At 37.8% G+C, this 27,627-nt stretch overlaps 1 protein-coding gene across 1 annotated transcript in view; it reads left to right on the top strand.

Moving 5' to 3' along the window:
- gabra3 (gamma-aminobutyric acid type A receptor subunit alpha3) overlaps window positions 1–14,094 on the top strand; it is a 212,813-nt gene extending 198,719 nt beyond the window's left edge. Inside the window, exon 10 of the mRNA XM_058759002.1 lies at window positions 8,005–14,094. Within this exon, the coding sequence (XP_058614985.1) occupies window positions 8,005–8,346 (342 nt within the window). The 3' untranslated portion in view covers window positions 8,347–14,094. The remainder of the gene's footprint in view (window positions 1–8,004) is intronic.
- Window positions 14,095–27,627: the final 13,533 nt, after the last annotated feature.

Raw genomic sequence — 27,627 nt, 5'->3', positions numbered from 1 at the left:
GGTAATTATAATGCAATGTCACAAGGACATTACTGAAAATGTCTAAAAAAGTGATTAATGACAAAATTTTCATTTTGGGGTGGAGTATCCCTTTAACCTATTTTCAGAGTATATTTGTACAAGTATATGAGTGCAGCGAAGTGGAACAATCATGCAGCTGCTGACAGACAGGATGTAACACAGAGGCCCATAACGACAAAATGTCTCAGGGTTACATATGTTACCTGGTTCCCTGAGATGCGTCATGACGCTGATGCTGATAAAAACACAGCAACACATCACCAAGGAGCGAAGGTGGCTGTGCATAAAGTTGATAAAGTGGACTGTGCTTCCCTGCCTTGGCCAATCAGATTGTTGTGTTTACATGTGCTTCAAACACTGACACATGCTAAAGGCATTCCCATACAATCAACACATTGCTGCAGTGTTAAAGTTCCCTCAAAAGCAAACAGTGTGCCTCCTTTGGAGTTTCTGAAGAGGTCTTAACTCAAAGTCTGTAATCAAAAGTTAATATATTTCATAATGAATGGAAACTCATTTCTCAACCATTTATTTCCAAGACCAAATAGGTCTGTAAAATTACTGTATGTCAGCACTTTGCCATTTGTTTCTGTTATTTCTCTCAAGTAATTTGAAGAGAAACATCCATAACAAAGTTGGTACTTCAATTAATCAAAGAGTAATAACATATTCTCCTGGGCAAACACTCCAATCATATTCCAATTAGACCATTTGAAAGTTTCAGTTTTTGAATTTTCTGATTAGTTTTATAAATCAAAAGGGAATTCTTAGGTGGAACAGCATAATATATTAGACAAGATAGTGTTTATTTCCATTTCTGGCCAAACCATCAAGATTTGAAATTAAAATAAAATGCTTCACTGCTTTGCAGTGATATTCCAGTCAGTGACCGTCAACACTCTTAGAAATGAAGATGACAGAAATCGGTATTAAATGGCAAATTAAATATTTAACCCAGCTCAGTTATATCTTGGAAAGTATTACATTCTTTCAAGATATGGCTTCCTTGAGGTTTGCTTAGGTAGAATTTCTCTACATAATTACAATTGTTCATTGCATATTGCCATCTCAATGTATGAAAATGTTATAATTACCCAATGACTGCTTATGGGTTATATTGTTAGATATTACAGATATCATCAGAATTATTTTCAGCTGCTCCAGTCGCCTTGCAGATGAGGTCTCCACATGAGGAGTTTAGTAGATGCACGCTGAAATTGAGGATATTACTTTGCACAGCAGGAATCCAGAGTCTTTCTCCTTTAATCTGAGTATGTCCTCAGGAAAAAAAGACAGAGATATCGTCAGAACAGAAAAGAATATATATCGCATTTGGATAATTTATGAAGCGCATGGTTCCATCCATTCTCCAAACCGCTTGTCTTCTGTAGGGGATGCAGAAGCCTATCCCAGGGACTTTGTGAAGCCTATAGTTTTATGATATAAAAAGGCTGTTAATGTAATACTCACCATCACTTTTGTCACTTTTGCGTTAGGTTATGGAAATGCAGCAGCCATTGTTGTTTCTCTGATGAGGCAGGAATTCTTTGTTGGAGAAAGGAGCCACAGAGAAAGTGCCTCCTTTCCCGAAGGAATCCAGGTTTTACAGCTGGTATTTTCTGGTGCCGAAAAAGGACCACAGTTTATGGCCAGTCCTGAATTTCATGTTTAGGACACGTAGTCTCAGAATGTTGATGCTGTATTGGTCAGTATTGGCTCTTAACAATTAATCTGAAAAAGGCATATTTCATTTTCAGAGCAGTAATTCCCAACCACATTTCTATGATTGACTAGCAGGGATAAAACACACACAAAAAAATCTGATTAGAAGGCTCACATGATGACAAAAACACTTTTCTTTTTTCGAGATGTTTCAATGTTATCTTCAGTATTTATTATTGTATGTACCAATTCTTATAAATGTAATTTTTATACTTTTATTATCATGTCATGTTGTATTTAGTGTCATTTTTAATTTTACAAAAATACATTTTGTGGGTTATCTATGCTGATATTTATTTGCATTTTCTATGATTCATTTATTATAATTAATAGTTTTTCTCAGAGCTGAAATGATCAAAACTGCTACTTCAAGCTCCACATCATCTAGCAAAATTATAAAAGTCATTTGCAATTATTTTGAACAAATTTTGATGGGTTCTATTAAAAATATAAAAAAATCTAGGTCCTAGCGCATTGCATAAGTCATTAAAAGCAAAATAGTTGTACCAGTTGTCATAATCTGTCAAGCAGATTTTCTATGTTTTTGTTAATGTCTTGAATTGATGAATTGCTCTCAGGAGAATCTTGATTGTAATTTGTTAACAGACCAACAGTAAATGTGAATCCTGTTCAATCTCTTGCAATCAATACAGTTTTGTGCAATGTGGAAATTGATATATGGCATACAGAAAAAGTGCAGACATGCATTTTCTGTAACTGTCATCAAAACTGTAGCCATTGTTTACATCAGGGAATACTGACAGAGTAAAACATCTTGTTTGTGAACAGTGACATGAGGATTTGTCACTCTGATGGCACTGATACATTCACTGATAAATTACTTACTTTTGAGAAATGAGAAAGGATTTTGAGCAAGTTACAGGCTTTTTCAGGTAATCCATTGTGGGGTGCTGTTTGTACGAACTGTTTTGAGAAATCCACTTGCTGATTTGCAAATGTTAAGGGTGATTCGAGAGATGTACCAAAGCAAATAAGAAAAATTTTGGTAATTTTGTTTGTTATATCCCTCCGTTATATGTTCTTAATTTCAGTTATCGCCTGAACTTCATAAGTGATTAGGTTGTTTTACTAAATTTTATCTTGTTTTTTCTACACGTACTTTGTTTGCTATTTCATGCAGTAGAGTGCATAATTTATTTTCAATTACATTTTTGGTGTTTTTAAAGCTTCAAGGCATGTTTACAATTCAGAGAATCATCTCTCTCTCTCTCTCTCTCTCTGTACTTTGTACTTGTTCAACGGTTGTTGTGTTGATCACATACTAATTCTCTTCTAAGTATTTTCTCTGTGAACTCTGGGAGCTTATCTTGCCAATACTCAATGCAAATGAGACCTAAGCTAAAAGTAACAGTTGTATCAGTGTGGGTCATGATGGGCTTGTAGTTGGGATCCTTTACTAATGCTGACATAAGCCTAGACTGTGATTTAGAGACTCAGGTGCTGGTGTAGTAGTAGGGATCGATGGCCTGTGATTGGGAAGCAGCATGCAGCAGTCCCCACTGTGAGATCCCTAGCACAGATATTGGCATCAGAAAACAGTGCCAACATCCTGGCATCTCCCAGTGCAGAATTCTGAGCTGAGCGTTTTCTGTTTGTGTTGGTGTCAGTAGTTCCTTTGCTCTTCTTGTACCACAATGCATTGTAGTTTCTACAGTAATTGCTTTGTTTTTCTTTACTGGCTTGTCAATCCTGGTAAAAACTTGTGACACTATGTGCAACGAAGATAAATATTTACACTTTGGGGTGGTCAATACACAAGCACATTTAGTAACTAGGGCTGGCAATGAGGATACACAAGGGGATTGAGTCCAGGGAGTGAATTTCGAAAGGGAGGGGGAGGCATTCAAATTCAAACTGATTCTATTTTCTTGGGTTAATGAAGAGGATTTCTATCATTGATCTACTCAATACTCTATGAAAGTTATGCAAGTTTCAGACTTAAAAGAGAGATGAATTCATATTGTTTATATTCTTTTACATGCTAGCAGACCAAGAAGTTACTTAAGTTAACTTAGGGATGCAGATAAATTATTTATTTAATAATTATTAATAATTCTAAATTATTGTATACAGCCTTTCTTTAAAAAAAGGACCAAAGCAACTTGTAAAAGTTTGAAAACCTGATTTAGAGGAGACTTTACATGTAAAAGAGTATCATTGAACAGTATGTAGTATTGTATATAGATATTTATTGGTTACACAGGAAAAAGCCTTGTCCATCTCAGCCATGTCCACCAATATTTATACATATATTGATATATATAGAACTGTTTAACACTTTTGACTAAACAGTGGCTTAGTAAACACCCAGAATACATTAATAACCACTTAAGAAATCTTTAAAAATACCTTCATAACCACGTAGCACTGTGACAGTGAGTTTTGCACTGGTAAGCACCACTTTAATTTAGTTTATTCTTATAACTGTCAAACAAGCAGATTTTGGTAGCCCACTTCATCAAAATCACTCATGTGCTGTAAAGCTGACTCTGCATATTAAATCATAGATGATCACAGAGGATTACACTCCTGTTACCCACTGTACCATACCAGCTTATTTTCTGAACAGTTGATCAGAGGTCTAACTAAAAGTGAAAATGTTTGCACGTAGTTAAAAACGTTTAACCCAACCAGCTGGGTCAAAATAACCCAGCATGTGTTCTGTCCAATATTTACCCAGCGCTGAGTTGCCAAATAACCCAAGTTGGGTTGTTTTTAACCCAGCATTTTTTAGAGTGTATACAGTACATGCATGTAATAAAGCATTGTAGATCATTGTGGTTAGACTACACTAGACGGCTTCTGTGTTTCTTATTGTGTAACAGCCTGCTAACAGAGGCTCTGTTTGTTTACTGGCATACAATGTTTCCTGCAATGTTTCATTCTTTCTGGACAAATTACTGTTTGAATTGTGAACGAAGCCGCTCAATGAAGGCTTTAAGATCTTGAAGAATCCTCTCCCGGCTGGTTGCTCCTGCTTCACAGCGAGCGAGACTCTGCGATTCCCTTCTCCGTCTGCATTTTGATTTCAGCAAGTCAGTTTTGGTTAATGCAAGCAACGTGATTACTGATCACGAGCCCAACATCCAGCAAGCCAAGAAAACATGCAATCTACCTGAGGAAAGACGTCTTTCACTTCTAGTGTATACTTAAACCTGGATTTCATTATTGAAGCACAAATTCAGACACCAAAAGCTGCCCACATTAAGTTTGCTTTTATTAAAAATATGCATTTCCATTTATTCATAGGCTACATGGCTGCAATAACATTTTAGTTCAAAATGTTGCCATTGTTAAAAAAATGCTTTACTGAGCCTATGTGGTACAATACAACTATTTAAACGATGTGCCTGGAGTACTTGTAACACTGATTCCAGGTATCCTGAGAGGATGGGCAATATAATTTATTTTATTACATTTCCTGAATCCAAACAAAACAGAGCAAAATGTCCCTAAGTATTCACCCCAATACAAATGAAGACAAAAACGTTCATTTTCTGGTTGTCATACACTCATTAAGTTACAATTTTCATCTGCTCAAGCAGAACATTAATGTTATCTTGTGCTTTAGCAAGGTGCATCTCTGGCTTAAACTAGCTAACGAGTCCATGCTAATGTACTAACCTATAGCGGACTGTTCTCGCATCTTATACAGTGTAGGTCAAAAACACATAAACGAAGGTCAACATTTCAGTGCCTCTCCATATTAAACTGGTTAAATGTACATTAATTTAATCGTACCCTGTGATACATGAACAGTGTTGATCCTGCATGTTGTCATCCACGATCGTGATGACCGACCATAATATGAGACTTCTCCCGCTTGCTTTGTAAAATGTAAACCCTCGATTCGAGTTACCCACCGTATTTATTTTTAAATATTTTATAAATACCTCCATGGAATATTTAATTCCCATTTGGTGGCCTTCTGTGTCCAAAATTGTGCAAAAACATTGTGGGACAAGGTTTTCACACTGTAGCTGTCATTGAAAGACAGTGTGCAACTCCCTTTGTTTGTCCGAGGGAGCAACAGTAACTAAGGGAGGCGGGGCTTACCGATAGGTCATTTGTCAATTATTATCCTTTTCTGAAGTTGGCAACCGTATGTTAGCTGCCAGTGGTGCCTTCTGATTTAAGCCAACAATTTATTCCGCCGATCTAACCTCTTTGGGATCTAATAAAATTGTAGTTCAGAGTTTTTCTGATGACTGTTGTTACAGCACAACATATCCCGGGCATACTGTAACCTTGTGAACCTTCTGGGAGTGTTTCTTTGATCTTCCTCTGCTAGTTGTGGCTGCTGTGACCATAGACTGACAGGTCGCGCAGCTGTGACTCAGACACAAAAATGGCGGCGATAAAACAGTGTGACGTCACATGGAACCTATGGAAAGAGACCTGGAAGCTACAACTAGACCACCTCTGTGTGTGTGTGGTCCAAGCATATAAATTATACAGAATGTGTGTTTTTGTTGTTTTTTTTTTTTTTATCTAAAATTGCAGAACGTTTTGTGTGTGGGTTAGGTTTAGGGTAAGGGTATAGAAAATACAGTTTGTACAGTATAAAAACCATTACACCTAAGGGAAGTCCACATAAAACTTGGAAATCCAACATGCATGCGTGTGTGTGTGTACCTGGTATTTCCTACATTATGGGGTCCAAATTTCCTCAAAGCACAAGGATAGTAATAGCAGTACATTTTGACCTTGTGGGGACGTTTTTTGGTCCCCTTGAGGAAAACAGCTTATAAATCATACAGAACTGTATACTGTATGTTTCCAGGGCTTATTTTCCTTATTGTCACTGCAATTCCTTCAGCTGTGACTTATTCACAATACAGCCTTGAGAAAACGGTTACCACACAATACAAATATTACAACCAAAAAATGTATGTATTGGTATGCTACTTTTTATTAATTGCATTCATTAAATACTATCCATCTGCTAAAAAATAGTTCCTGACAGTGACAGTAAATGGCAAGAGAATGTTCCGGTGTAACATGCCTCATATTATGGAGCTCAAATAAAAACAGAGAATAGGAGCTGTTCATCTCATTTATTTTTTAACAGCATATATGATATTTTCTCACATATATCTGCTTATCTCTCAGCATAAGAGAGACGGGGGGATCAGAATAAAGGACTGAAACTAACTTGTATAAAGTTATTTTATACAGCACATCAAAACTATACATGGTGCAATGCTACATCAGTGCAGAAAGCACCTGGTTAAACTGTGTGAATGCTTTATGAACAGACTGCATAATATCACACAAAAAAGAGATGTTTTTAGTGAATTTGCCCTTCACATTACAAAATGTTCTCTATAGCCCGTGGCCACCTTCTGTCGTGGTGCAATGTAAACCTTTGACTGTTTTGCATGTAACAAGCCTTTGCGATGGCTTTAAGAATATATTTGTTCTAATTTATGTATTAATATATACCGTTGATGCAGATTGCTTGAAGCTATTTTCCTTTGTTTTTTACAAAATCCCTGATCTTTTGTTTCCGGGCTGAGGAAGTCCCTGAGATGTTTCCCACAAGAGCCTTGGACAATTAATCAAAGCACTTGTCAAAAGCAAACTGCAAAAGCCTATTTATCAGCCTTCAGTCATAACAGTACTCGGATATTTGGACGTATATGGATGAGCACATCCTAATTTGTGCTGCAATGCACTGAAATTATAATAATCTGCTTTATCTTCCAAATGAAATATGGGAAATGCAATGTGTTAAATACATTTAGCACAGATTTAGTGGACATGTTCGTACCAGTGCACCTGATTATATAATTATTCGGGTAAAATTAGTGCTAAAACTATGCAAATGGTATTATAAATGATTCTTGTGCATGCTATATTCTCACTTAATATAGTAATATTTTTGTTTATATATTATTGCAGATGAATTTGTTTGCCAAAATGTCATTACATTAAATATGTCATCAGCACACTGAATAAATTGGATTTACCTTTAAGATTAGATATGCTATCATGAATGCATAGTTGTTTTTTTCTTCCACTGAATGTATTTTCCACTTCTATAAAGAAAAACAATATATATATATAATATAAGTAAATAAATGGTACATACATTACTCAAAATATTGTGCAGTAAGGGAAAATAGGGATTTACTAGAGAGTCCATTAGTAAGATGAATGTTTCACTTATGCTCAAGATAATTATTTATTTATTTTTTTAATTAATTGCTCTAATTTTTCCTTTTGACTCTTCCACAGAGGCGAGAGTCGGCTTCCTTCTCCAAGAAGACCAACAACACTTTCAACATCGTGGGAACCACCTACAGCATGAGCGTAGCCAAAGATCCCGGATTGACAACCGTCTCCAAGAGCGCCACATCCACCTCCACCCCATCCCAGCCGGTCCGAGAGATCCGGCTGCCCAAAATGGATGGTGAATACATACCGGAGGGTGTAAGAAAGTCATACAATCGCGTCAGCAAAGTGGACAAGATCTCTCGTATCATCTTTCCAGTGCTCTTCTTCATCTTCAACCTGGCTTACTGGGCCACTTACGTCAACAGAAAGCCGACCATCACCCGGTCCAGCCCACAGAAATGAACATGGAAAACGAAAACAAATAAATAAACTGCCAGTCCAGTCTTAATCAGCAACATGATGCTACTGCTACTGTGTTCATTTTAATTTTTTAAGCAACCATGTAGATACACAATTCTAGTTAGTAGTTTGTTTGTTTGTTTTCAAATTTGTATGTGCCATTTCATGTGTTGCATGAGTAAAGTATGACAGTATTGCTGGTCTTGTATGGATGGCCATTATTTACCCACTAAACCCCTCCCCCACTCCACACACTGTGTATCATCAGAAGAAAAACATCAGTCACCATTGGCTTTCAGTCGCCATTGGCGAGAACCTGTAGCCTTTCAGCAGCCAGTAGCGATGTCCGTAGGCGCATCATTACTAACTGTCTGTTCTTTGACTCTTTGCAATCCCAGAGTATTATATCAGTAGTGTCATCTAGATATGTGTTTACATCCCCATGGGTCTATCAGTGAATTTTTCGTCCAGTGACTCTTATTGTTTAAACAGCCTGAGCAGGCTCCAAGATAAAGAAACTGTGTGCCTTTTTAATCACTCGCTGTAGAGATGAATAGTTTGGCACATGCTGACATTGTCTTCAAGCTTTACGCCTGCCTAAAGAAAACGTCAGTGTTGATTGAACTCTCACGGGATGGTATTAAACTCAGAGCTGTCCTGCATGCGAGTTGATTTAGTGCTGACGGCCGACTGTAAGGCACTGGGCCAGACAACGATTCTTTGTTTGAGGCCAGTATGAGCAGTGAGGATCAGGACCCTCATCTGAGGATCTGAAATGCTATGAAACATTTAGATTTGGGCCAGTGCCACACAGGAGGAACATGCATTTCCATTACCTCACGCTGAAGTGTTGGTGGTTTTAGTAGATCATTGATTGTTTTATTTTTGTTTGGTTTTTTTGTTTGTTTGTTTTTTTGTGCGTGTGTGTGTGCGCGTTTTTTGTGACAAATGAGGACATAAATTTGTATAATGACAAGGGTATGACATAGGCATTACAAGGAGAAGGTGACTTTTCAGGACATTACCCCATGTCCCCACTTTTCAAAACGCTTATAAATCACACAGAATGGAGTGTATTGAAAATCTGAAATAGCAGAAAGTCTCCTGTAAGGGGTAGGGTTAGGTGTAGGGTTGGTGTAGGGCAATAGCACATACAGTTTGTACAGTATACAAACCATTACGCCTATGGGATGTCCCCACTTTTCACAAAAACAAATGTGAGTGTGTGTGTTTTGAACAATACAGTATTCATGTTTGTGAATGCACTATTTTTTATTAATAATGATATTTTGGCAATTGCAAGCCAGTTTCATAGTATCCTGTCTGTAAAATGTCATGCAAAATATAGTTGTAGTTTTTACGCCTTGTTAATTTAAGCATATATTTAAGATAATATGATAACATGAACTCAACATGGAAGTATGCATATTTGTATACTGTTATTTCTGTTGTTCCCTTATAATTTTATTTCTTTCTCATAGTGTTCAATTTTATTATGCATCTTGTTTTGGAAAAACAATCTTTTTGCATTCACTTAGAAAGTGCCAGGTTTACATGTGAATTTAAATAGAGACATTTTTGTAGATAAACTAAAACGTTGCGTAAAGTATGTACTTATGTGACAGCAAGCTATATTAAGCAAAAAAACATTACCTTTGCCATTTTATTCAATTCATTACATGAACAGTTTTTTTTATTTATTTTTTTTTTAACAATTGCTAGGACTGAATTCTCATTACTTAGGTCACTTTTTCTACACTCTTCACACAATTCTCCTAACCAGCTTTCCGCCTGTTACATTAGCAATTTTCACATCAAAAATGCAGTAAAAATACCAAAACGCATCATGCACGTCTCAAATCATTTAATTTTCCCATAACTCTTTCAAAGGTTGTCATCCAACCAATATACTTTGTCACTCATTTTAAAAATACAATGTTTTCCATGTTTATGTCACGTTACGCTGCCGGAAGGAACACGGAGCCATGGATAATCGAAATCGTCTTTAATTCAGACCAACACAGAGGGTAATATCCCACAGGGAACAGGAGGAAGACACACGTACATCACTTGTAGACCCGACAAACACCAACTGAACAGACTGGGGCATTTATACACAGGATAACGAGGGACTAAAGAGACACACCTGGGATCAAATTAACAATTAACATGAGGGAGAAACTGGGACACAGAACACATGGGGAGCAAAACACAACAAAAACAGATCCATAATCCTAACAGTTTATAGTTTTTCAGTATTGTATTTTGTGCCAAAGCAATGAAAAGAATTATCCACGTTTTAGCCCACAGACGCTGTTGTGCTCACGGTGTAAAGAGTTATAAAGAAAAGTAATCTAAGTATGGAGAAATTAGTCCTAGCGGTTGCATATTTATTCAAAAAAAATAATAATAAATTGTAATGTGGCTGTTGATCAGTAGCTTCAGACACAAGATATTCAATTTTTTAAATTTTAATCCGTGGATTTATTAGTGAATAAATAGATACAACTCATGTTTATTTTAATATTCGAAATAATAATAAGATTGTTTTTCTCATACATTAGGATGTGTTAAGAATAAATGAATGCATGACAATCTATCCATTAGTTACATCACCACGTATGCAGTTGTGTTATCTTTCTGAAGGAGGCTTTATGTTTTTGTATCTCATAATGGCCCTTCAAATAGCCATATACAGTATCTGGAGTGCATATCCGTAGGCTCCTTACATCTCATCTGAGCTATAGTAGGGCTAGATCAACTGATGTTGGTATTGATTGTTGACACAAATAGAACAAATCATAAATGAAACCACATGTAAGAAGTATATTTATATAGGAATTTAAATCTATTTATGCTAACTACATATCAGATGGCATACATGAGCTATGTTTTTTTACAGTACACAGTATAACCCTTATAGCATCAGTACAAATGTGCAAAAACAACATTGGGTATAGCTAACCCAGATGGCACACGTACATCTCTAAGACGTTTTAAAGAGTTCTTCAATTGGAAAACACCTAACCTCTGCTAAAAAGCAGTTTTACAAATATTCTAAATCATAAACATCTTAAATCAACTGTATATAAGTTGCACACAGTTGCTTTGAGGACATGTAAATGTCTAGAAATGTATCACAGATGAGCAAACAAAAAAAAAAAGATCTTCCAGCTTAAAATGTGCACATTAAATGAACGTCTCCATGATGTATTCTACGTGTGCTATCAGGGTAGTGGCATGATAGTTTATTCAAACGTAAGAACAAGTAAAAGTTGTAATTTTTTTTTTTTTAGATGTTGTCAGCCTACTTGAAATAGGATACTTGGGAAACGTAGTCGTATTGATTACCATAAGCATTACTTCTGTAAACTTTGTCGGCATACTTGTCTAATATGTGTGACATCTGGCTTTTCACATGCAAATGAAGGATAATATCAGTGAAATATTAATGTTCAAGAGGGTGACAGTAAAATGTACTGTAGTAATTGGTAAAGTTATCAGACTGAAAACTTTCTAAATGTTGCTGATTTACTGCTTAAACTATTGCTTTAAAGCTTGATTACACATTTGAAGTCCCCCTTGTGTGTTTTTCAGGTCTAAAATGTCTGGATCACGTTGAATGGTTAGCATTTTGGCTACTAACACTAGCCTTATGCTAGCTTTGCTAGATATACCACCTTGTGTGCAATTTTCTAAATGTTTAATGTACAATCTGATGTACAATCTGCCAGGCTCTCTGTATATACTGTATTAAAAAGAAAAGAAAAAAATGAATCCAGCAATTTCTGCATGTCCCAAAGCATCTGACACAACCTTGTGGTTAGTGGAGCTGGTAGATGTAATCTTATTGAGTTTTCTGGTTTCTTTTCACGATTGTCTGGGTTTGATATGCGACTTGTTCTTTACAAAATGCCTTATTCTTGTTATGGTATGAGAAACTGCAGTACAAAAGCTCAAGGACATCGTAGGTATACATTTCAGGCTTCTATTATTGTAATAGTATAAGATGAACATTATCTTCTAAGTACAATGTTTTTTATTTTATTTTTTTTTGGACGACATCAATCTTGTTCCTCTTGGTGGTTCGTCACGCTTGTTGTACTCATGCTACACATGCTAGATATTTTATGTCGTATTACACTGTGATTCAACACCAAGGATGATAGAACAAGGACATAGGGAATGACTGAAATCCCACTAAATCTTGTTAGGGCGACACTTTTTTACTTGTAATTTTAGTCACTTTGATCGCAGAAAACTGCTTTCTCTGACATACTGATTTGATGTCCTCTGTATCAGTGCATTTTTGAGATAAACAGTCTTCTACTGTCTCACAGCTACTAAGATGTGCATCATGGATATGGATATGTTTGCAATAAAAGTCATACCGTAACTGTCAGTGCAGAAAAGAAAGTCAAAATACGTCTGTGCTGTGCTGGAGAACAAGTGAATTGATGAAGCTGCCTGCCTCACAACAAACTGCTATGTTTACGACTATGTGACTGCCTCAGCCATGCAACATGATTATAGCCAAATTATAAGTTGTGCTAAATGACCTTTAAAGAAAAGTGTAGGGGGTAATGATTTGCCCATGGATAATGCATAATGGTGGATGTATTTATATACATACATACATACATATGTACATATGTGTGTCGTTTACTTCGATATTGAGTTTCTTGCACAAAAATATCAAGGGAGCATTTGTGATGGGTCAATTTAAGAAACAATGTTTTTGCTTTTTTTTTTTTTTTGTAGTTGTTGAAAAGAAAGGTTGTTATTATGCCACATCTTAATGAAACTGTTCAAAATTCTACACAAATATGTGAACATGAACACTTCTAGTTGTGCAAGTGTGATGCATGTCATTGCAATGCAATCCATAATACAATGCTAGTATCTGTCATATTCTCAACATTGCCACAAGAGGCGCTAGATAGTGGGCATTAATGTAAACTGTCTTCAAACGTTTTTTTTTTTTTAATAGCTAGCTGAATAATATCCTGTTTGGTTTAAGCAGATAGCACCCCCTTTGAGTATTAGGTTTGTTATCATCAAATATAACGCAAGAATGCATTTACAACAGGACACCTGTAACACACTACTTAAGCATTTACATCTGCATTTACAAATTTATGTAAAATATGGTTCTAAGGTTTCTTGTGCTCTTTGCTGCCCTTACGACCCTCTTGCTTGCGTGTTTGGTCAGCCTAGCTAGGACATTCTGAAGCTTATTCTGTTGGCTGGTTCTGGGATTGAGACCAAACAATAAGTATTACATATTATATACTGAGAAGAAAGATTTACATTTTACTTTATCAAGCTCCTAATGAACTTGACACTTACTCTGTAACATGCATGTTGCAATAGATTTCAAGTGGAACTGTTGTCAAACACAATTGAAACCCAAGTTTCTTCAGTGAACCCTGGGTAATTACATATAATTGTGAGGTTATGTACTTGACTTAAGATTTATGTGAGGTATATAAAATGTATGGACTTTAATATTTGCAGTGTCTTAATGTATGACCAGCTAGTATGGAATAACTGGAAGCTAATTTTGTTAAATCTAAAAGGTTTGTTTGGTTATTTGACCCACGGCCCTCCCTGCCACTGTGTAGCTCTGACCGTCAGAAATGTTATTTCTGTTAAATCTTGATTTCAAGGTGTTTTGCTCTTATTTTTGTTGTGAAAGTTTGTTTGTAGAGCTAATAACAGTATTCTAGTGTTGTTTTCTATCTTTATGTGTCCTGGTTTGCTGTTCTTTACGTTGAATAAATATTCAGTCCTTTCATTTCCTTGTCATTGCTGCTGTCTTGTCACATTAGCTATGAGGTGTGTGTGTGTGTGTGTGTGTGTGTGTGTGTGCATGTGTTCCTATGACCTTGGTCCTCTCCTTTGCATGGTTTCCATCTGGACACTCCACAAATATCACACATACATTAACATTTTCTTTGTGACACTCACAGTGTGAGCAAATAGAATACTGAATGGACCTCACAAACCTAATTCAGGCTTCACATATTTGCAGTCTCGTAAATATGTCTCAGCTGCTCTGTCTTTAAAGGTGAAGTATATTTTTTGCCACAAAAAAAAACAAAAACTATTATCCAACTATCTATCTATCTACACAAGTTTAATAAAAGTCAGCACCTCCTATTTAATAATCTGTCAAAAGTCTTATGCAGAACTATAAAAATGAGAACATATTCAAATTAATACATTTCATCCATTAGTTTACAGATTATCTGAGGCTTCACTGAGAGTGAAAATGTTTGCACATAGTCATTGTGCCATGAACAATGGTTATAGCATTTTAAATAACTGCAAGCCATCAAATTCTCATTTTCAAGCAGCAAAATTCTCAGTGTATGATCTTATGACACATTTAGAGATCCTTATTTTACCACATTTATGGGGGAAATGAAACAGGAGCAGGTCTATTTTCCCAGGGTCCTTTTGTCATGGTATAGCAGGGCAGGGATACAAATAACATCAGAGATAATAACCATCAAACTTAAGATACAAACAAAGGGAAGTATATACATGGGAAAAGCAACAACCAAACAAGAAACTGATGTAGAGCATAATCAGTAGCCATGGAAACTAAATAGGATATCATCAAAAACCAAGGCAACTTGGGAAACAGGTTTCCCAGGTTTTTTTGTTTACTTCCTAAGGCAGAACCAGCAGAGACAAATGAGCCAGGAAACGTCTCGAGGTTACGTATGTAACCATGGTCACCCGAGGGGAATGAGACGCTGCGTCAAAATGCTTTGGGAACGCCCCTGCGAGACCACATTCTGAAGCACGTGTGGAATCAGTCCAATAGAGAAGCGAGATGTCACGAGCAGGGTAACATGAGCAACCAGGAAGCATAAAGGTGCATCTGGCAAACGCACATGTTAGCTTCTGATGAAGGAAGCGCCTGCAGGGATGCAGGGAGTATGGCGGTGAGACGCAGCGTCTCATTCCCCTTCAGGAACTCGAGCTGTGTCAAAACGCTATGGGAATGAAAATAAAAACTGCGCCATACAAGCAAGTCCCTGTCCGGTGTGTGTCAGGCGAGCACATCAAGATGAGAGAACTTGGGACCCTGGGGTAGATGTCAGGTCCAATTTGTAAAAGCGGAAAAATGTGTGCGGAGAGGACCAGCCTGCCACAGCACAAATGTCCTGGAGGGCCAAGCCCACTGAGAAGGCCTTGGAGGCCACCATACTCCAGGTCGAGTGCGCTCTGACCGCCATAGGTGACGGGAGGCCAGAGGACTCGTAGGCAAGTGAGATTGTCTCAACCACCCAACTGCTTATAGTCTGCTTGGTCGCCGGAACCCCTTTCTTAGATGGACCGAAGCAAATTAACATCTGATCTGCCTTACGCCACGGGGCAGCTCTGTGAACGTAAGTGTCCAGTGCTCACACTGGACAGAGCAATATTCCTGGAAGGGAGGAGGACAGAAGGCCTGAAGTACTATAGCCCCTGGTGTAGATGTAGGCACCTCAGGGACATAGCCAGGTCTCGGGTAAAGGAATGCCTTAACCATGTGTAACGTCTGTATAGGATCAGTGATGGCTGATTACACTTTGTTTTAAGAAACCCTTTTAGCCTTTTGACATTTGCATATAAATTACCGACCTGGCCTCACCGTTTACACTTATATGGGTGCTAAATTGAAGATGGTTTTTCTCCACTATCAAAAGGATGTTAAACAGGTCAACTCTATGGTGTCCCTATCAAGCTTCAAACACATTCCACAGAGGAGGGAATGGCCCCCGTGCCAGGCACCAGACCAGTTGTCGGTCTCCACAATGTCCAATACGCATCACACACACACCTAAAGACATTTTCTTTATTTAGGCCATAATTAAGCAGTTATAAATGTATCTGTTATATGCATGTGTTGTATGTACATTCCCCTATTATATTAACTTAGTTAAAACCCTTTACTTGTATTAGTTAGATGTTAAAATACAAAATGGGTACGGCTATGAACTATCAAAAGTTCAGAACTCAGACTAATCGACGCTCAAAAACTCTTCTTCCTGAGACAAACACACTCCAAAACTCTCCTCTTGAGTTTAACCTCAAGGTGAAGAGCAGCTGATTGAACAGTGAGGGAGCACAGCGTGATTTATGGACTCAAAGTTTGGAGAAACAAACTACATGGTAGCGTTATCATAAATATCTATATTTTGTTATCGATATTTAACTATCTGACACGGTTCCATTACTCATTCTCCACAGTATCTACCGTATATACACCGATACACATCCTCTCAGACAGCGAGTTTGACACGCATCAGCCTCCTGTCAGTTACAGAGTCTGAATATCCGTGAGGGATTGCAGGTATTCCGCATAGTTTTAATCATTTCCACGCAAATGTGGCGAGCGCTTTATTGTAACATGAGAACAGTCATGTAGTCACAGAAAACTGGATGCGAGCTTTCAAATATGCCTAATTTATACAAATGAACTGCTTGTCCTCTCACTGTGATATTGTGCGCAGACTGTGTGCTATCGCGATCTCTCAGTGCTTTTAAAGTAGAAATTATTTATCTTTGCTCCTAGATTAGACTTTGTGGAAAGTTATCAACCATTCAGAATAGATTCACGCCTGACCGATGGAAATGCTACTAGAAATTGTATTGTCTGTACGTGAAATGTACCAGAAAGTCTTCCAACAATCAAAGATGGACCTTTAATTTCTTTACAATGTAAGTTTATGCTAGAAATGTTTTGGAATGGGATGTTTGTCTGATTTATACATATAAATATCCTAGTCTGTCTAACTGCATCACTACATTGTACAGACATTATAGGTCAAAGCCATCTGATGTTCCATTTATCTAGCCTAAATAAATAGGCCTAAAATATATGGCTCTTAAATCACTGCTAATAAAAATGTAATGTTGTCATATTTCGAATACCTCAACTGAATTGAGGTAATTTGTTTTATAATTTTATTACTGACTGTACTTGTCATTTTTTTTTTTTGTAAATTCAATTCAGTTTGAAATCAAATTTGAAATCAAGCGTCCTTGTGTTGTAAGCTTTTGCAACAAAGTTACCCTATTTTAAAGACACAAATACACAGAATGAGCAAATGTTTAAGATTTACATTTTGTAATGGTAATTGATCAATATTTATATGTATGTACATGAAGGCCTATATTAAAAGCTGTTCATCATATAAAGCGAATGTGTCTTTTTAGAAGACTTGGATTAAACCAGTTTCAAAGCTTGAAATAATGATTGCCTTGAAAAAATGGATGGACAATTTATTTTTTTAAATATTAAAATATCTATATGGCAGTATACAGTATGTTGTAGTTTTGCCAATGGTATTGAAAATGATTAGTTGTCATGAAACAACTTTTTAATGCACATTACTAGTCTTGTGGTGAACAATTTAACCGTGCAATACACTGGGGAAAAAAATTGACTGCAGTCGTAATCTTTAATAAAAAACTGAAAAATTTGCTTCCACTCTGGAATGGCGTTCTCGCTCTGATAACGTCAGTTTGAAGGCTTGGGGAGAATCCTCTTGTTAAGTCGTGACGTAAGGACTGCTGTTTCCGGGTCCATGCCTCTACTTATTTCACTTGAGAATACTATCTCAACAACCATTTATGAGCACTATTTAATTAACATTACATATTTAAGCTAAGCATTTAAAAATTTGCTGTGCACACTACAGTCTCCGTGCTCACAGTGTCTCAGACACTAATATTTTAGCTGAATCACTGTCTGGCCATCTGGGATTTCAGTATGGAAATAAAGGTTAGGGTTATATTTTTTCAGTATTACATGACATCGTGTGTGTATATTAGCACAGTTTGGTGTTTTTTTGGGGGTGTCTGGCAGAGCGTTAGGACCCAGAATTGGTGAAGCGTGATGTCAGACGTAACAAACAGATATTCTTAGCCACTCCTATCCAAACATGAATCTGCTATGAGCAAGAGGTGGATTATTCAATATCCAATATTTAATTTCAGTCAATAAGATAAAAGTGGATTTTGTTCAAAGTAGCTATTATCCAGATAGATCTTTGCTATGAATGAATTTTTTTTTTTCATTAAATATCACCAGCTAAAAAGTAACTAGTAACTAGTTTTTGAGACGAGTACTTTGTACTTTTACTTAAGTACTGTTTTGGCACCAGTATTTTTACTTGTAATTGAGTATTATTTCAGCAATGTAACAGTACTTGTACTTGAGTACAAATTTTCAGTACTCTTTCCACCACTGCTGAAAAGTATGAACATGAAAAGTATGAGCATGTACAGCACTCAATACTTAGTTGGGGCTCCTTTTGCCTGAATTACTGCAGGAATGCAGCGTGGCATGGAGTCGACCATTCTGTGGCACTGCTCAGGTGTTATGAGAGCCCAGGTTGCTCTGATAGTGGCCTTCAGCTCTTCTGCATTGTTGGGTCTGGCATATCGCATCTTCCTCTTCACAATACCCCATAGATTTTCTATGGGGTTAAGGTCAGGCGAGTTTGCTGGCCAATTAAGAACAGGGATACCATGGTCCTTAAACCAGATACTGGTTGCTTTGGCACTGTGTGCAGGTGCCAAGTCCTGTTGGAAAATTAAATCTGCATCTTCATAAAGTTGGTCAGCAGCAGGAAGCATGAAGTGCTCTAAAACTTCCTGGTATACGGCTGCATTGACCTTGGACCTCAGAAAACACAGTGGACCAACACCAGCAGATGACATGGCACCCCAAACCATCACTGACTGTGGAAACTTTACACTGGACCTCAAGCAACGTGGATTGTGTGCCTCTCCTCTCTTCCTCCAGACTCTGGGACCCTGATTTCCAAAGGAAATGCTAAATTTACTAAATTGCTAAATTTATGCAAAATTTTGTCTTTAGCCCAGGCGAGACGCTTCTCATGCTGTCTGTTGTTCAAGAGTGGCTTGACACAAGGAATGCGACAGCTGAAACCCATGTCTTGCATACGTCTGTGCGTAGTGGTTCTTGAAGCACTGACTCCAGCTGCAGTCCACTCTTTGTGAATCTCCCCCACATTTTTGAATGGGTTTTGTTTCACAATCCTCTCCAGGGTGCGGTTATCCCTATTGCTTGTACACTTTTTTCTACCACATCCTTTCCTTCCCTTCACCTCTCTATTTATGTGCTTGGACACAGAGCTCTGTGAACAGCCAGCCTCTTTTGCAATGACCTTTTGTGTCTTGCCCTCCTTGTGCAACGTGTCAATGGTCGTCTTTTGGACAAAAAAACAAATAAATCAACTTTTTGATGATATTCTAATTATATGGCCAGCACCTGTATATGTTTTGCTTAGTTTGATTGTATGTTAGTTATAGTTTCATTTATTAAATCCCTTATATTCACAATTGATTGTCTCTGTGTTCCACTCACAATTCAAAGTCACTGAATGTTGCTCCTCGCTACATGCTAAACTACTGCTAGCACTAAGTAGGAAGGCTATTGTTCCTTGGCCATGAAAATAATCTTCCTAGAATTGATAAATAATTATATTGTCTGCTCGGTGGATGGACAGATCAAATAATTGTAATGTCGATTTTGCTACAGTTAATTCTAAGATCTAATCTAAATATTTATTATTAATTATAACCAGTTATAATTAATTATAAATAATTCCCTTTTTAAGTTAATTTGCTACACATGCCTGGGGCAAATTCCAGGCACAATACTGCGAGTGCCTGAAGATCCCCTATCCTTTTATCCCTCTGGGGTCTGAGGGGGTTTTGGGGCCCTGGAGAAGTTTTGACATGCCGTGACATTTGTGTTTTTTTCAGTATCTTAAAAAATATGAATGGCTAAAGTCTGATAACACTGTAATAATATGTGAGCAGCATGAAAGTGTTTGTGTTTTTGAGAAAACAATGTTTATGTGTGGTTAGTGAAAAACAATGTTTTAAGTCACTAAAATAAGGCCATAAAACACATACAGAACTGGATGTGGTAGACTAGTTTTTGCTACAAAATGATGTGAAAATTATCCTGTTCACTCGTTCACAGAAAACAATATATTGATTTAACATTTATAAAACTTGTTTTGTGATAGAATGCTCCTATGCGAGGGAGTGACAATATCCATGAATATTTAGTGATTTACACCTGAGAGATAAAGGGACTGCCATAATGGGCCATCAATATGAATGTGACTGAGGCAGGTAAGAAAGAGTGTGAGGAAAGTAAAATAATGTGGGTTTTTGATTATTATTTGTATTTTATTTACAATACAGTATAATAAAAATATACACAGTGAAGGTCAAGGACACATGATTGAACATGCTGATCTGAACACTGAGACTTGAACAGTAACACACCTTTGTGCCAAACATTCATTCATAGTGTTAACACTCACACTACTTTTATATCTTGTGGTTTTATATGTTATAAAAAATTAAACAAATATCATGGCGTTCTGAGACATTTAGACAATGAAATGACACATATTTCAAAATGTTTCACTTGATTTCATACATGTAGTCAGGAATTATAGTTTGGGAAATGTCTAACTAGTAAAATATGTACAAGTTATGTCACAATAACAGAATAACAACAGATGCAAGTAATCTTAGGCTACTCATCAAAGTGATATCCTACGCTGGATCCAGCTGCGCGACGCAGTGCTCTTCTTCTTCTTCAGAGGTAAATTCTGAGTCATTTCTCTCAGCGCATCTTCTTCCAGAAACAAAAAGTAGCCAGGATGAACTCTTCACATTTGTTTATGGATGATGTGGGCGTTTACATGCGCGCGTCTCACGTGGATGTTTAGAATCTGAAAAGCACGATTGGCTCGTGGGCATGACCACATTAGATATAATGAGTTGAGACGGGAAAAAATGGATATCGCGTTGGTTTCATATGGATTACTTTAACAGAGAATATTTGTTTTGGACTTGACTTACTTCATTTAAAATTAGACATTTCAAGCTTTCTATACATATATTTCTCATGTCTTTGAGGCGAGTATTCACAGAGATTCATGTTGTTTTATTTATGTGTCTGTGAAGAGAGGTGACAGAGACCGAGACGGCAGAGAACGCACCCTGTTTATTTTACAAAAGCACATTGTTTTGTTGTTATTATGACTATACACAATTAAAAGAAGACCCTTTGCAGTTTAAAACGATACCTTATTCTTATCTGTATGATCAAAACTAACGGAGTACTTTCAGTTCTTTTCGTGGTCATAAAAAAAATACGAGACAGACCACACCAGTGCGGGCTTCGACCCCAGGGGTTTAACCCTTTAAAACCTAAGGGTAAAATAGGTCATTTTCACACATTTTGTTTATTTGACTGTAAAATTCTAACAGAATGTGCTATTTTTAAGTGCAAGGTGTCTTTATTTTCAGAAAACAAATGGCTTTCCAAAAAGTACAGTTTTTGACCATTAATCTTGTGTTTTGAGTTTGTGAACAGAATTTAAATAGACAAAAATAAAAAAAACGGAATATTTTTTTTAATTATTATTTAGAAAAAAAAGAGAAAAATCATGATCGAAATAATCCAACACTTCTTACTTCAAAATTCAACTATAATACATATATACAAGTATTTTTGGGACACTGGGTTGCACAGTTTTCATTCAGGAGGCTTTTTTGTTCATACACGCACACATGTACACATGCATGTACATGCGTGCACCCATTCATTTACATGCGCGGACTCATTATAGCGACGCACACACCACATGTGAAAAAGTCTCACTCAGCCTGCTCCCAAAGTCTCATCAAAAATCATCCTAATCGACTCTTATGCTGTTTACTCCTCCTTGACCATGTTTTTGTTCATTTTGTTTATTATTTTATGCAATAACAAACTCCGCGCTCCCTATCTCTCCGTTCAAATTCTCCCTTCCCGCTCTCCCGGAAATCCGCCGTCATTTGTTGACGGAGCGCAAGAAATTACCGTAATAAGCCACATATTGCCGAAAAGCGCATGTTGTCTGCTATCAGGAGCAATTTGAATTATTTTGATAGTGCAAACGGTAGAAGAGTTATGGTAACATGAATACAGCTTGGTCTGATGTGTCGGCGCCGACACAGCCGGTTTTAAAGGGTTATGGGAGTATATAGTGAGGAGGAAGACTGTCTTCAGCGTGAGGAACTTGTCAGGAACTTCCTCAATGGGTTCGAAGGGGGCATTGCACAACCCCTCCAGAACCACCGCCAGGTTCCATCCTCAGCCTCCGGGTGCCATGGAGGAAACGAGTAACAAACGGGTGTCTTCCCAAATGACTGACCACCCTGAAGGGCATGGTGAGCAGCTATTGCCGCCTCGTAAACCTTCAGAGTGGAGGGAGATTACCCAGCGGAGAAGCGCTCCTGCAGAAACTCCAGAACTGTACCAACCGGGCAGTTGACTGGGTTTTGGTCTCAGCAACCTCAGACCCTTAAGGGGCCACGGCCACAGCTTTCATAACTCCATGCGGGGGTGACGGATGGAGCCCCCCACCTGAGAGAAGAGGTCCCTCCTGATCGGAATCTCCGCCGGAGAGCCGTCTAGAAGGTCCGAAAACCATGCTCGGGCCGGCCAGGAGGGTCTGTGGGTCTCTGAGCCCACAGGAGGATCTGGTGCACCAAGACATCACGTAAGCAAATGATGTCCCCTCAGGTCAAAAGGCCAAAAGGTATCACGCAGGCCAAAAGGTATTACGTTGGACGCAGCTGCCATCAGACCCAACAGTTTCTGAGACTGTTTGACTGAGTGACTGGCCTTCTCTTACTCCTCTCACGGCTGAGATGATCGCTTTGATACGAGCAGGAGACAGATGTGCCTGCATCGTCATTGAATCTCACACCACGCACAGATGAGTGGTCCTCTGTAGTGGAGAATGTACACTTTTCTTGACGTTCAGCCGTAACCCCATCTCTGGTTACCCTGGGTGTGTACCCCGCGTTGGTTTCATACGGATTACTTTAACAGAGAATATTTGTTTTGGACATGACTTACTTAATTTAAAAGTAGACATCTCAAGCTTTCTATACACACAGTGCCCTCCACTAATATTGGCACCCTTGATAAATATGAGCAAAGGCAGCTGTGAAAATAAATCTGCATTGTTTATCCTTTTGATCTTTCACTCAAAAAATACACAAAATTCTAATGTATCATTGAAGTAAAACAATAGAAAGTGGGGAGACAATCTCATGATGAAATAAATGTTTTTCTCCAATGAGTGTTGGCCACAATTATTGGCACCCCTAGAAGTTCTTATGAGTAAAATATCTCTGAAGTATATTCCCATACATACTTACATTTTTAAGCACACCAAGGTGACTAGGAGCATGAAATTGTCCAGCCATGACTTTCTGTTCCACAGGAATATAAATATGAGGAACAAAAGGTAGTCATGGCCTAATGGTTAGGGAGTCGGGCTTGTAACTTGAAGGTTGCCGGTTTGATTCTCACGCCGGCAGGTATTGAAGGTGGGGATTGTGAATGAACAGCACTCTCTCCACCATGACTAAGGTACCCTTGAGCAAGGCACCGAACCCCTAATTGCTCCCCGGGTGCTGGAGCAATAGCTGCCCACTGCTCCAGGTGTGTGTTCACTGTGTGTGTGTGTGCATTTGTTCACTACTCACTGCTGTGTGTGTGCACTTGGATGGGTTAAATGCAGAGCACAATTTCGAGTATGGGTCACCATACTTGACAATACGTCATGACTTAACTTAATCATCCATCACAAGGAGTAAAACCTAAGAATATAGTTCTGATGTGCAGAACAAGATTGTTGAGCATCACAAAATAGAAAGTGGCTGTAAAAAAAGAGTTAAAGCATTGAAAATCCCCATTTCCACCATCAGGGTAATAATCAAGAGGTTCCAATTAACTAAAGTTGTTAAAAATCTGCCTGGAAGAGGACGTGTGTCTATATCGTCCTAATGCACGGTGAGGAGGAAAGTTTGAGTGGCCAAAGACTGTCCCAGGATCCCAGTTGTATAATTGTAGAGATTAGTTGAGACTTGGGGTCAGAAACCTAAAAAAAATATATATCAAGCATCCCTTACATCACCACATGTTGTTCGGGAGGGTTTCAAGGAAAATTTTCCTCACTCATCCAAAAACAAACTCCAGCAAATTCAGTTGTCAGACAGGACTGGAACTTCAAATGGCACTGACTATTTGGTCAGATGAAACTGAAAAAGGAGCTTTTTGGCAGCAAACCCACCAGATGAGTCTAGTACAAACAGCGATTAAAAAAAGTAACCCATGTCCACGGTTAAATATACTGCTGGATCTTTAATGTTGTGGGCTTGTTTTTCTGCCGGAGGTCCTGAACATCTTGTTCAGATGCATGGCATCATGTATTCTATCAAATACCAACAGATGAAAAATCAAAACCTGACTGCCTCTGTTAGAAATCTTATAATGGGCCATGTTTGGATCTTCTACCAGGACAACAATCCAAAACAAACATCAAAATAAACACAAAAATGGGTCACTGAGCACAAAATGAATCTTTTACCATGGCTGTCCCTGTCCCTGTCCTCTGACCTGAACCCTATAGAAAATGAGTGGGGTGAACTGAAGAGAAGAAGTACTAACATGGAGCTGTGAATCTGAAGGATCTTGAGAGATTCTGTATGAAGAAAATGGTCTCTGATCTCTTATCAGGTTTTCTCCAAACTCTTCAGGCATTATAGGAGAAAACTCAGGGCTGTTACCCTTGGAAAAGGATGTTGCAATAATTGGGTGCCAATAATTGTGGCCAACATGAACTAGAGAAAGCATTTATTTCACAATGAGATTTTTACCCCACTTTCAATTGTTTTACTTCAATGATAGGTTGGAATTTTGTGATTTTTTTTAATAAAACATAAAAAGGATAAACAATGCAGATGTATTTTCACAGCCGCCTTTGCTCATATTTACCAAGGGGGCCAATATTAGTGGAGGACACTGTATATTTCTCACGTCTTTGAGGCAAGTATTCACGGAGATTCAGGTTGTTTTATTTACGTGTCTGTGAAGAGAGGTGACAGAGACCGAGACGGCAGAGAACGCATCCTATTTGTTTTCTTTATTTTACGAAAGCACTTTTTTTTTTGTTATTATGACTATACACAAATAAAAGTAGACCCTTTGCAGTTTCAAATGACACCTTATTCTTATCTGTACGATCAAAACTAACGGAGTATGTTTAGTTCTTTTCGCGGTCATAAAGAAAATACGAGACAGACCGCACCGGTGCAGGCTTCAACCCCAGGGGGTTAAAGGAGGACTCCTATACAATAACAAGGTAGAGAAAACAACTTGTCTTACCAATCAAGTACTAGAACCTCCATGACAAAATAGGCCACGTGGGTACAGAGTGAGTACTGGGCCTGGCCATTCATGAACGCTAAAGTAGAGGAGTATGTGACCAAAAAGTGCATGTGTATAAAACAGAAGAAACCTACCGTACACAGCCTAGCTGCTAGCACCTATAGGTAGCATCTCAACATACTCACCCATGGAGCTGGTATGCATTGACTACTTGCACCTGGAGCCAAGCAGTGGAGGATATGAATATATCCTGGTGATCATGGACCATTTCACGAGGCTCCCACAACGACATCACAACCTGAAATACAAAGAAAGACAGTAAGACAGATATCCAACAAAGAGAACATTGGAGACAGTGACTTGACAGACTCAGATGAGGTAAGTAGCGGGCAAATTACTGGTTGAGGATCCCAGTCGGCTGGACTGAAATAGGGGATGACAATCCAACTAAACAAGTGCCTGTGAGGGAAGAATCTAATCAAATACAAAGAAAGGAGGAATCAAGGAGTATCAAGGTGTATGGAGGCTGAAGCTGTAGTGAGGAAGTCTACTAGGGAGAAAAGGCCAAGACATATTTACACTTATGACACCCTAGGTCAGCCTGCACAACGACCATACCCGACACTTAACGCAGTGACAGCTTTGTCCCATCACACACAGGTAAGCTAAGATAAGGTAAGAAATGTAAGATAGACAGGTATATATAGAGAAACCATTCAAATGTAACTGTTTGCACTGCTACAATCAATGCATTGTGATTGTAAACTGTTATTTACAAAGCAGTTTGAAGACTTGTTATTTTGCTTTATATACGATGTTCACACTAACGTGACAAAAAGTGATTTAAGTATGCTACAGTGGTTATGATGTTTATTTTATGGCATTATACTACACATTTCCAATTACAAAATGTTTGTTTTTTCACGTTAGAGAGTTAATACATGACATTAAGTGCCTCTTTGAAGCTCACTCTGTGATCGCGTTTGTAAATATTTTCAAAGTTTTATGAAGCAGTTTCAAAAGCAACCATCACTACTTTTAGCAGTCTTGTGTCCCATCTACACTCAGCTGCAGAGGTTGAACCCACAACTTTCTGCTTTTTCATTATTATTATTAATATTACTAGAGCTAGAAGCTTTTGCCTCCTAAATCCTTATCTTTCTCAGTATTCACATATCAGAAACCCCAGTCTTGCAGTCTTTGAGGTCCCCAAAGTTAAACTCTTTGCTCTAAATTTCCTCTTCCACTCATTGAAAATACCTGGCTTAATGCTATTCACCCTGCCCCATTCAAACCCTCTTTCCTGCCACTGGAAGTGTACTAGCTCACTATTGGCCTTGCCTTCATGAATTATGTATTATTGTGATTTTCTATTCTTTTTGAGCTTGTGGAAAATGTAGGGGGCAGCTTGTATATGGAGACTGTATCCATGATTTGCAGTACTTCAGACTTGCCAGCTTTTCAACCCCCACAACGCCAAGTTCAAAGAGACGCCGACTAACATGAAAGCCATGGCCAGTCAAGCTCCTCCAAGCGATAGGGATTCTTTATGATGCTGGTAAATCAATATTACACACAAAAAGAAGTTGAACATCTTCATCTGATTTAACTGCCGATACTGGGGAATTCAGGGAGATGTGAAGTGAGATAAGCTAATGTGAATGTTTCTAATTGTAGTTGAACAAAAAACTGTAAGAATTAGTGCTGTTAACATGTTAATTTAGTACAATTAATACAAATACAAAAGTAACACATTTAATCATGTCCTGGACTTGTATATATGCTATTTTATATCTATTAAAAAAAACACAAAAAACTATGGTATTTACATATAATGTCTTGAGTAGAATGTATGTGTTAACTAACATGCAACAAACAAAAAATACATACATACAGTATAAAAAAATAGGCTTGTTTTAAAAATATGTTGACGCTTTACAACAAGATTAGTTCATAATATGTCATGTAATGCAAACCCTGTATAACTTAATGATATTTTA

This window comes from Onychostoma macrolepis, chromosome 21, assembly GCF_012432095.1.
Source record: "Onychostoma macrolepis isolate SWU-2019 chromosome 21, ASM1243209v1, whole genome shotgun sequence".
Lineage (NCBI taxonomy): Eukaryota > Metazoa > Chordata > Actinopteri > Cypriniformes > Cyprinidae > Onychostoma > Onychostoma macrolepis.
Note: the sequence above shows the minus strand (reverse complement) of the source record. Positions and strands in the feature narration are given on the sequence as shown.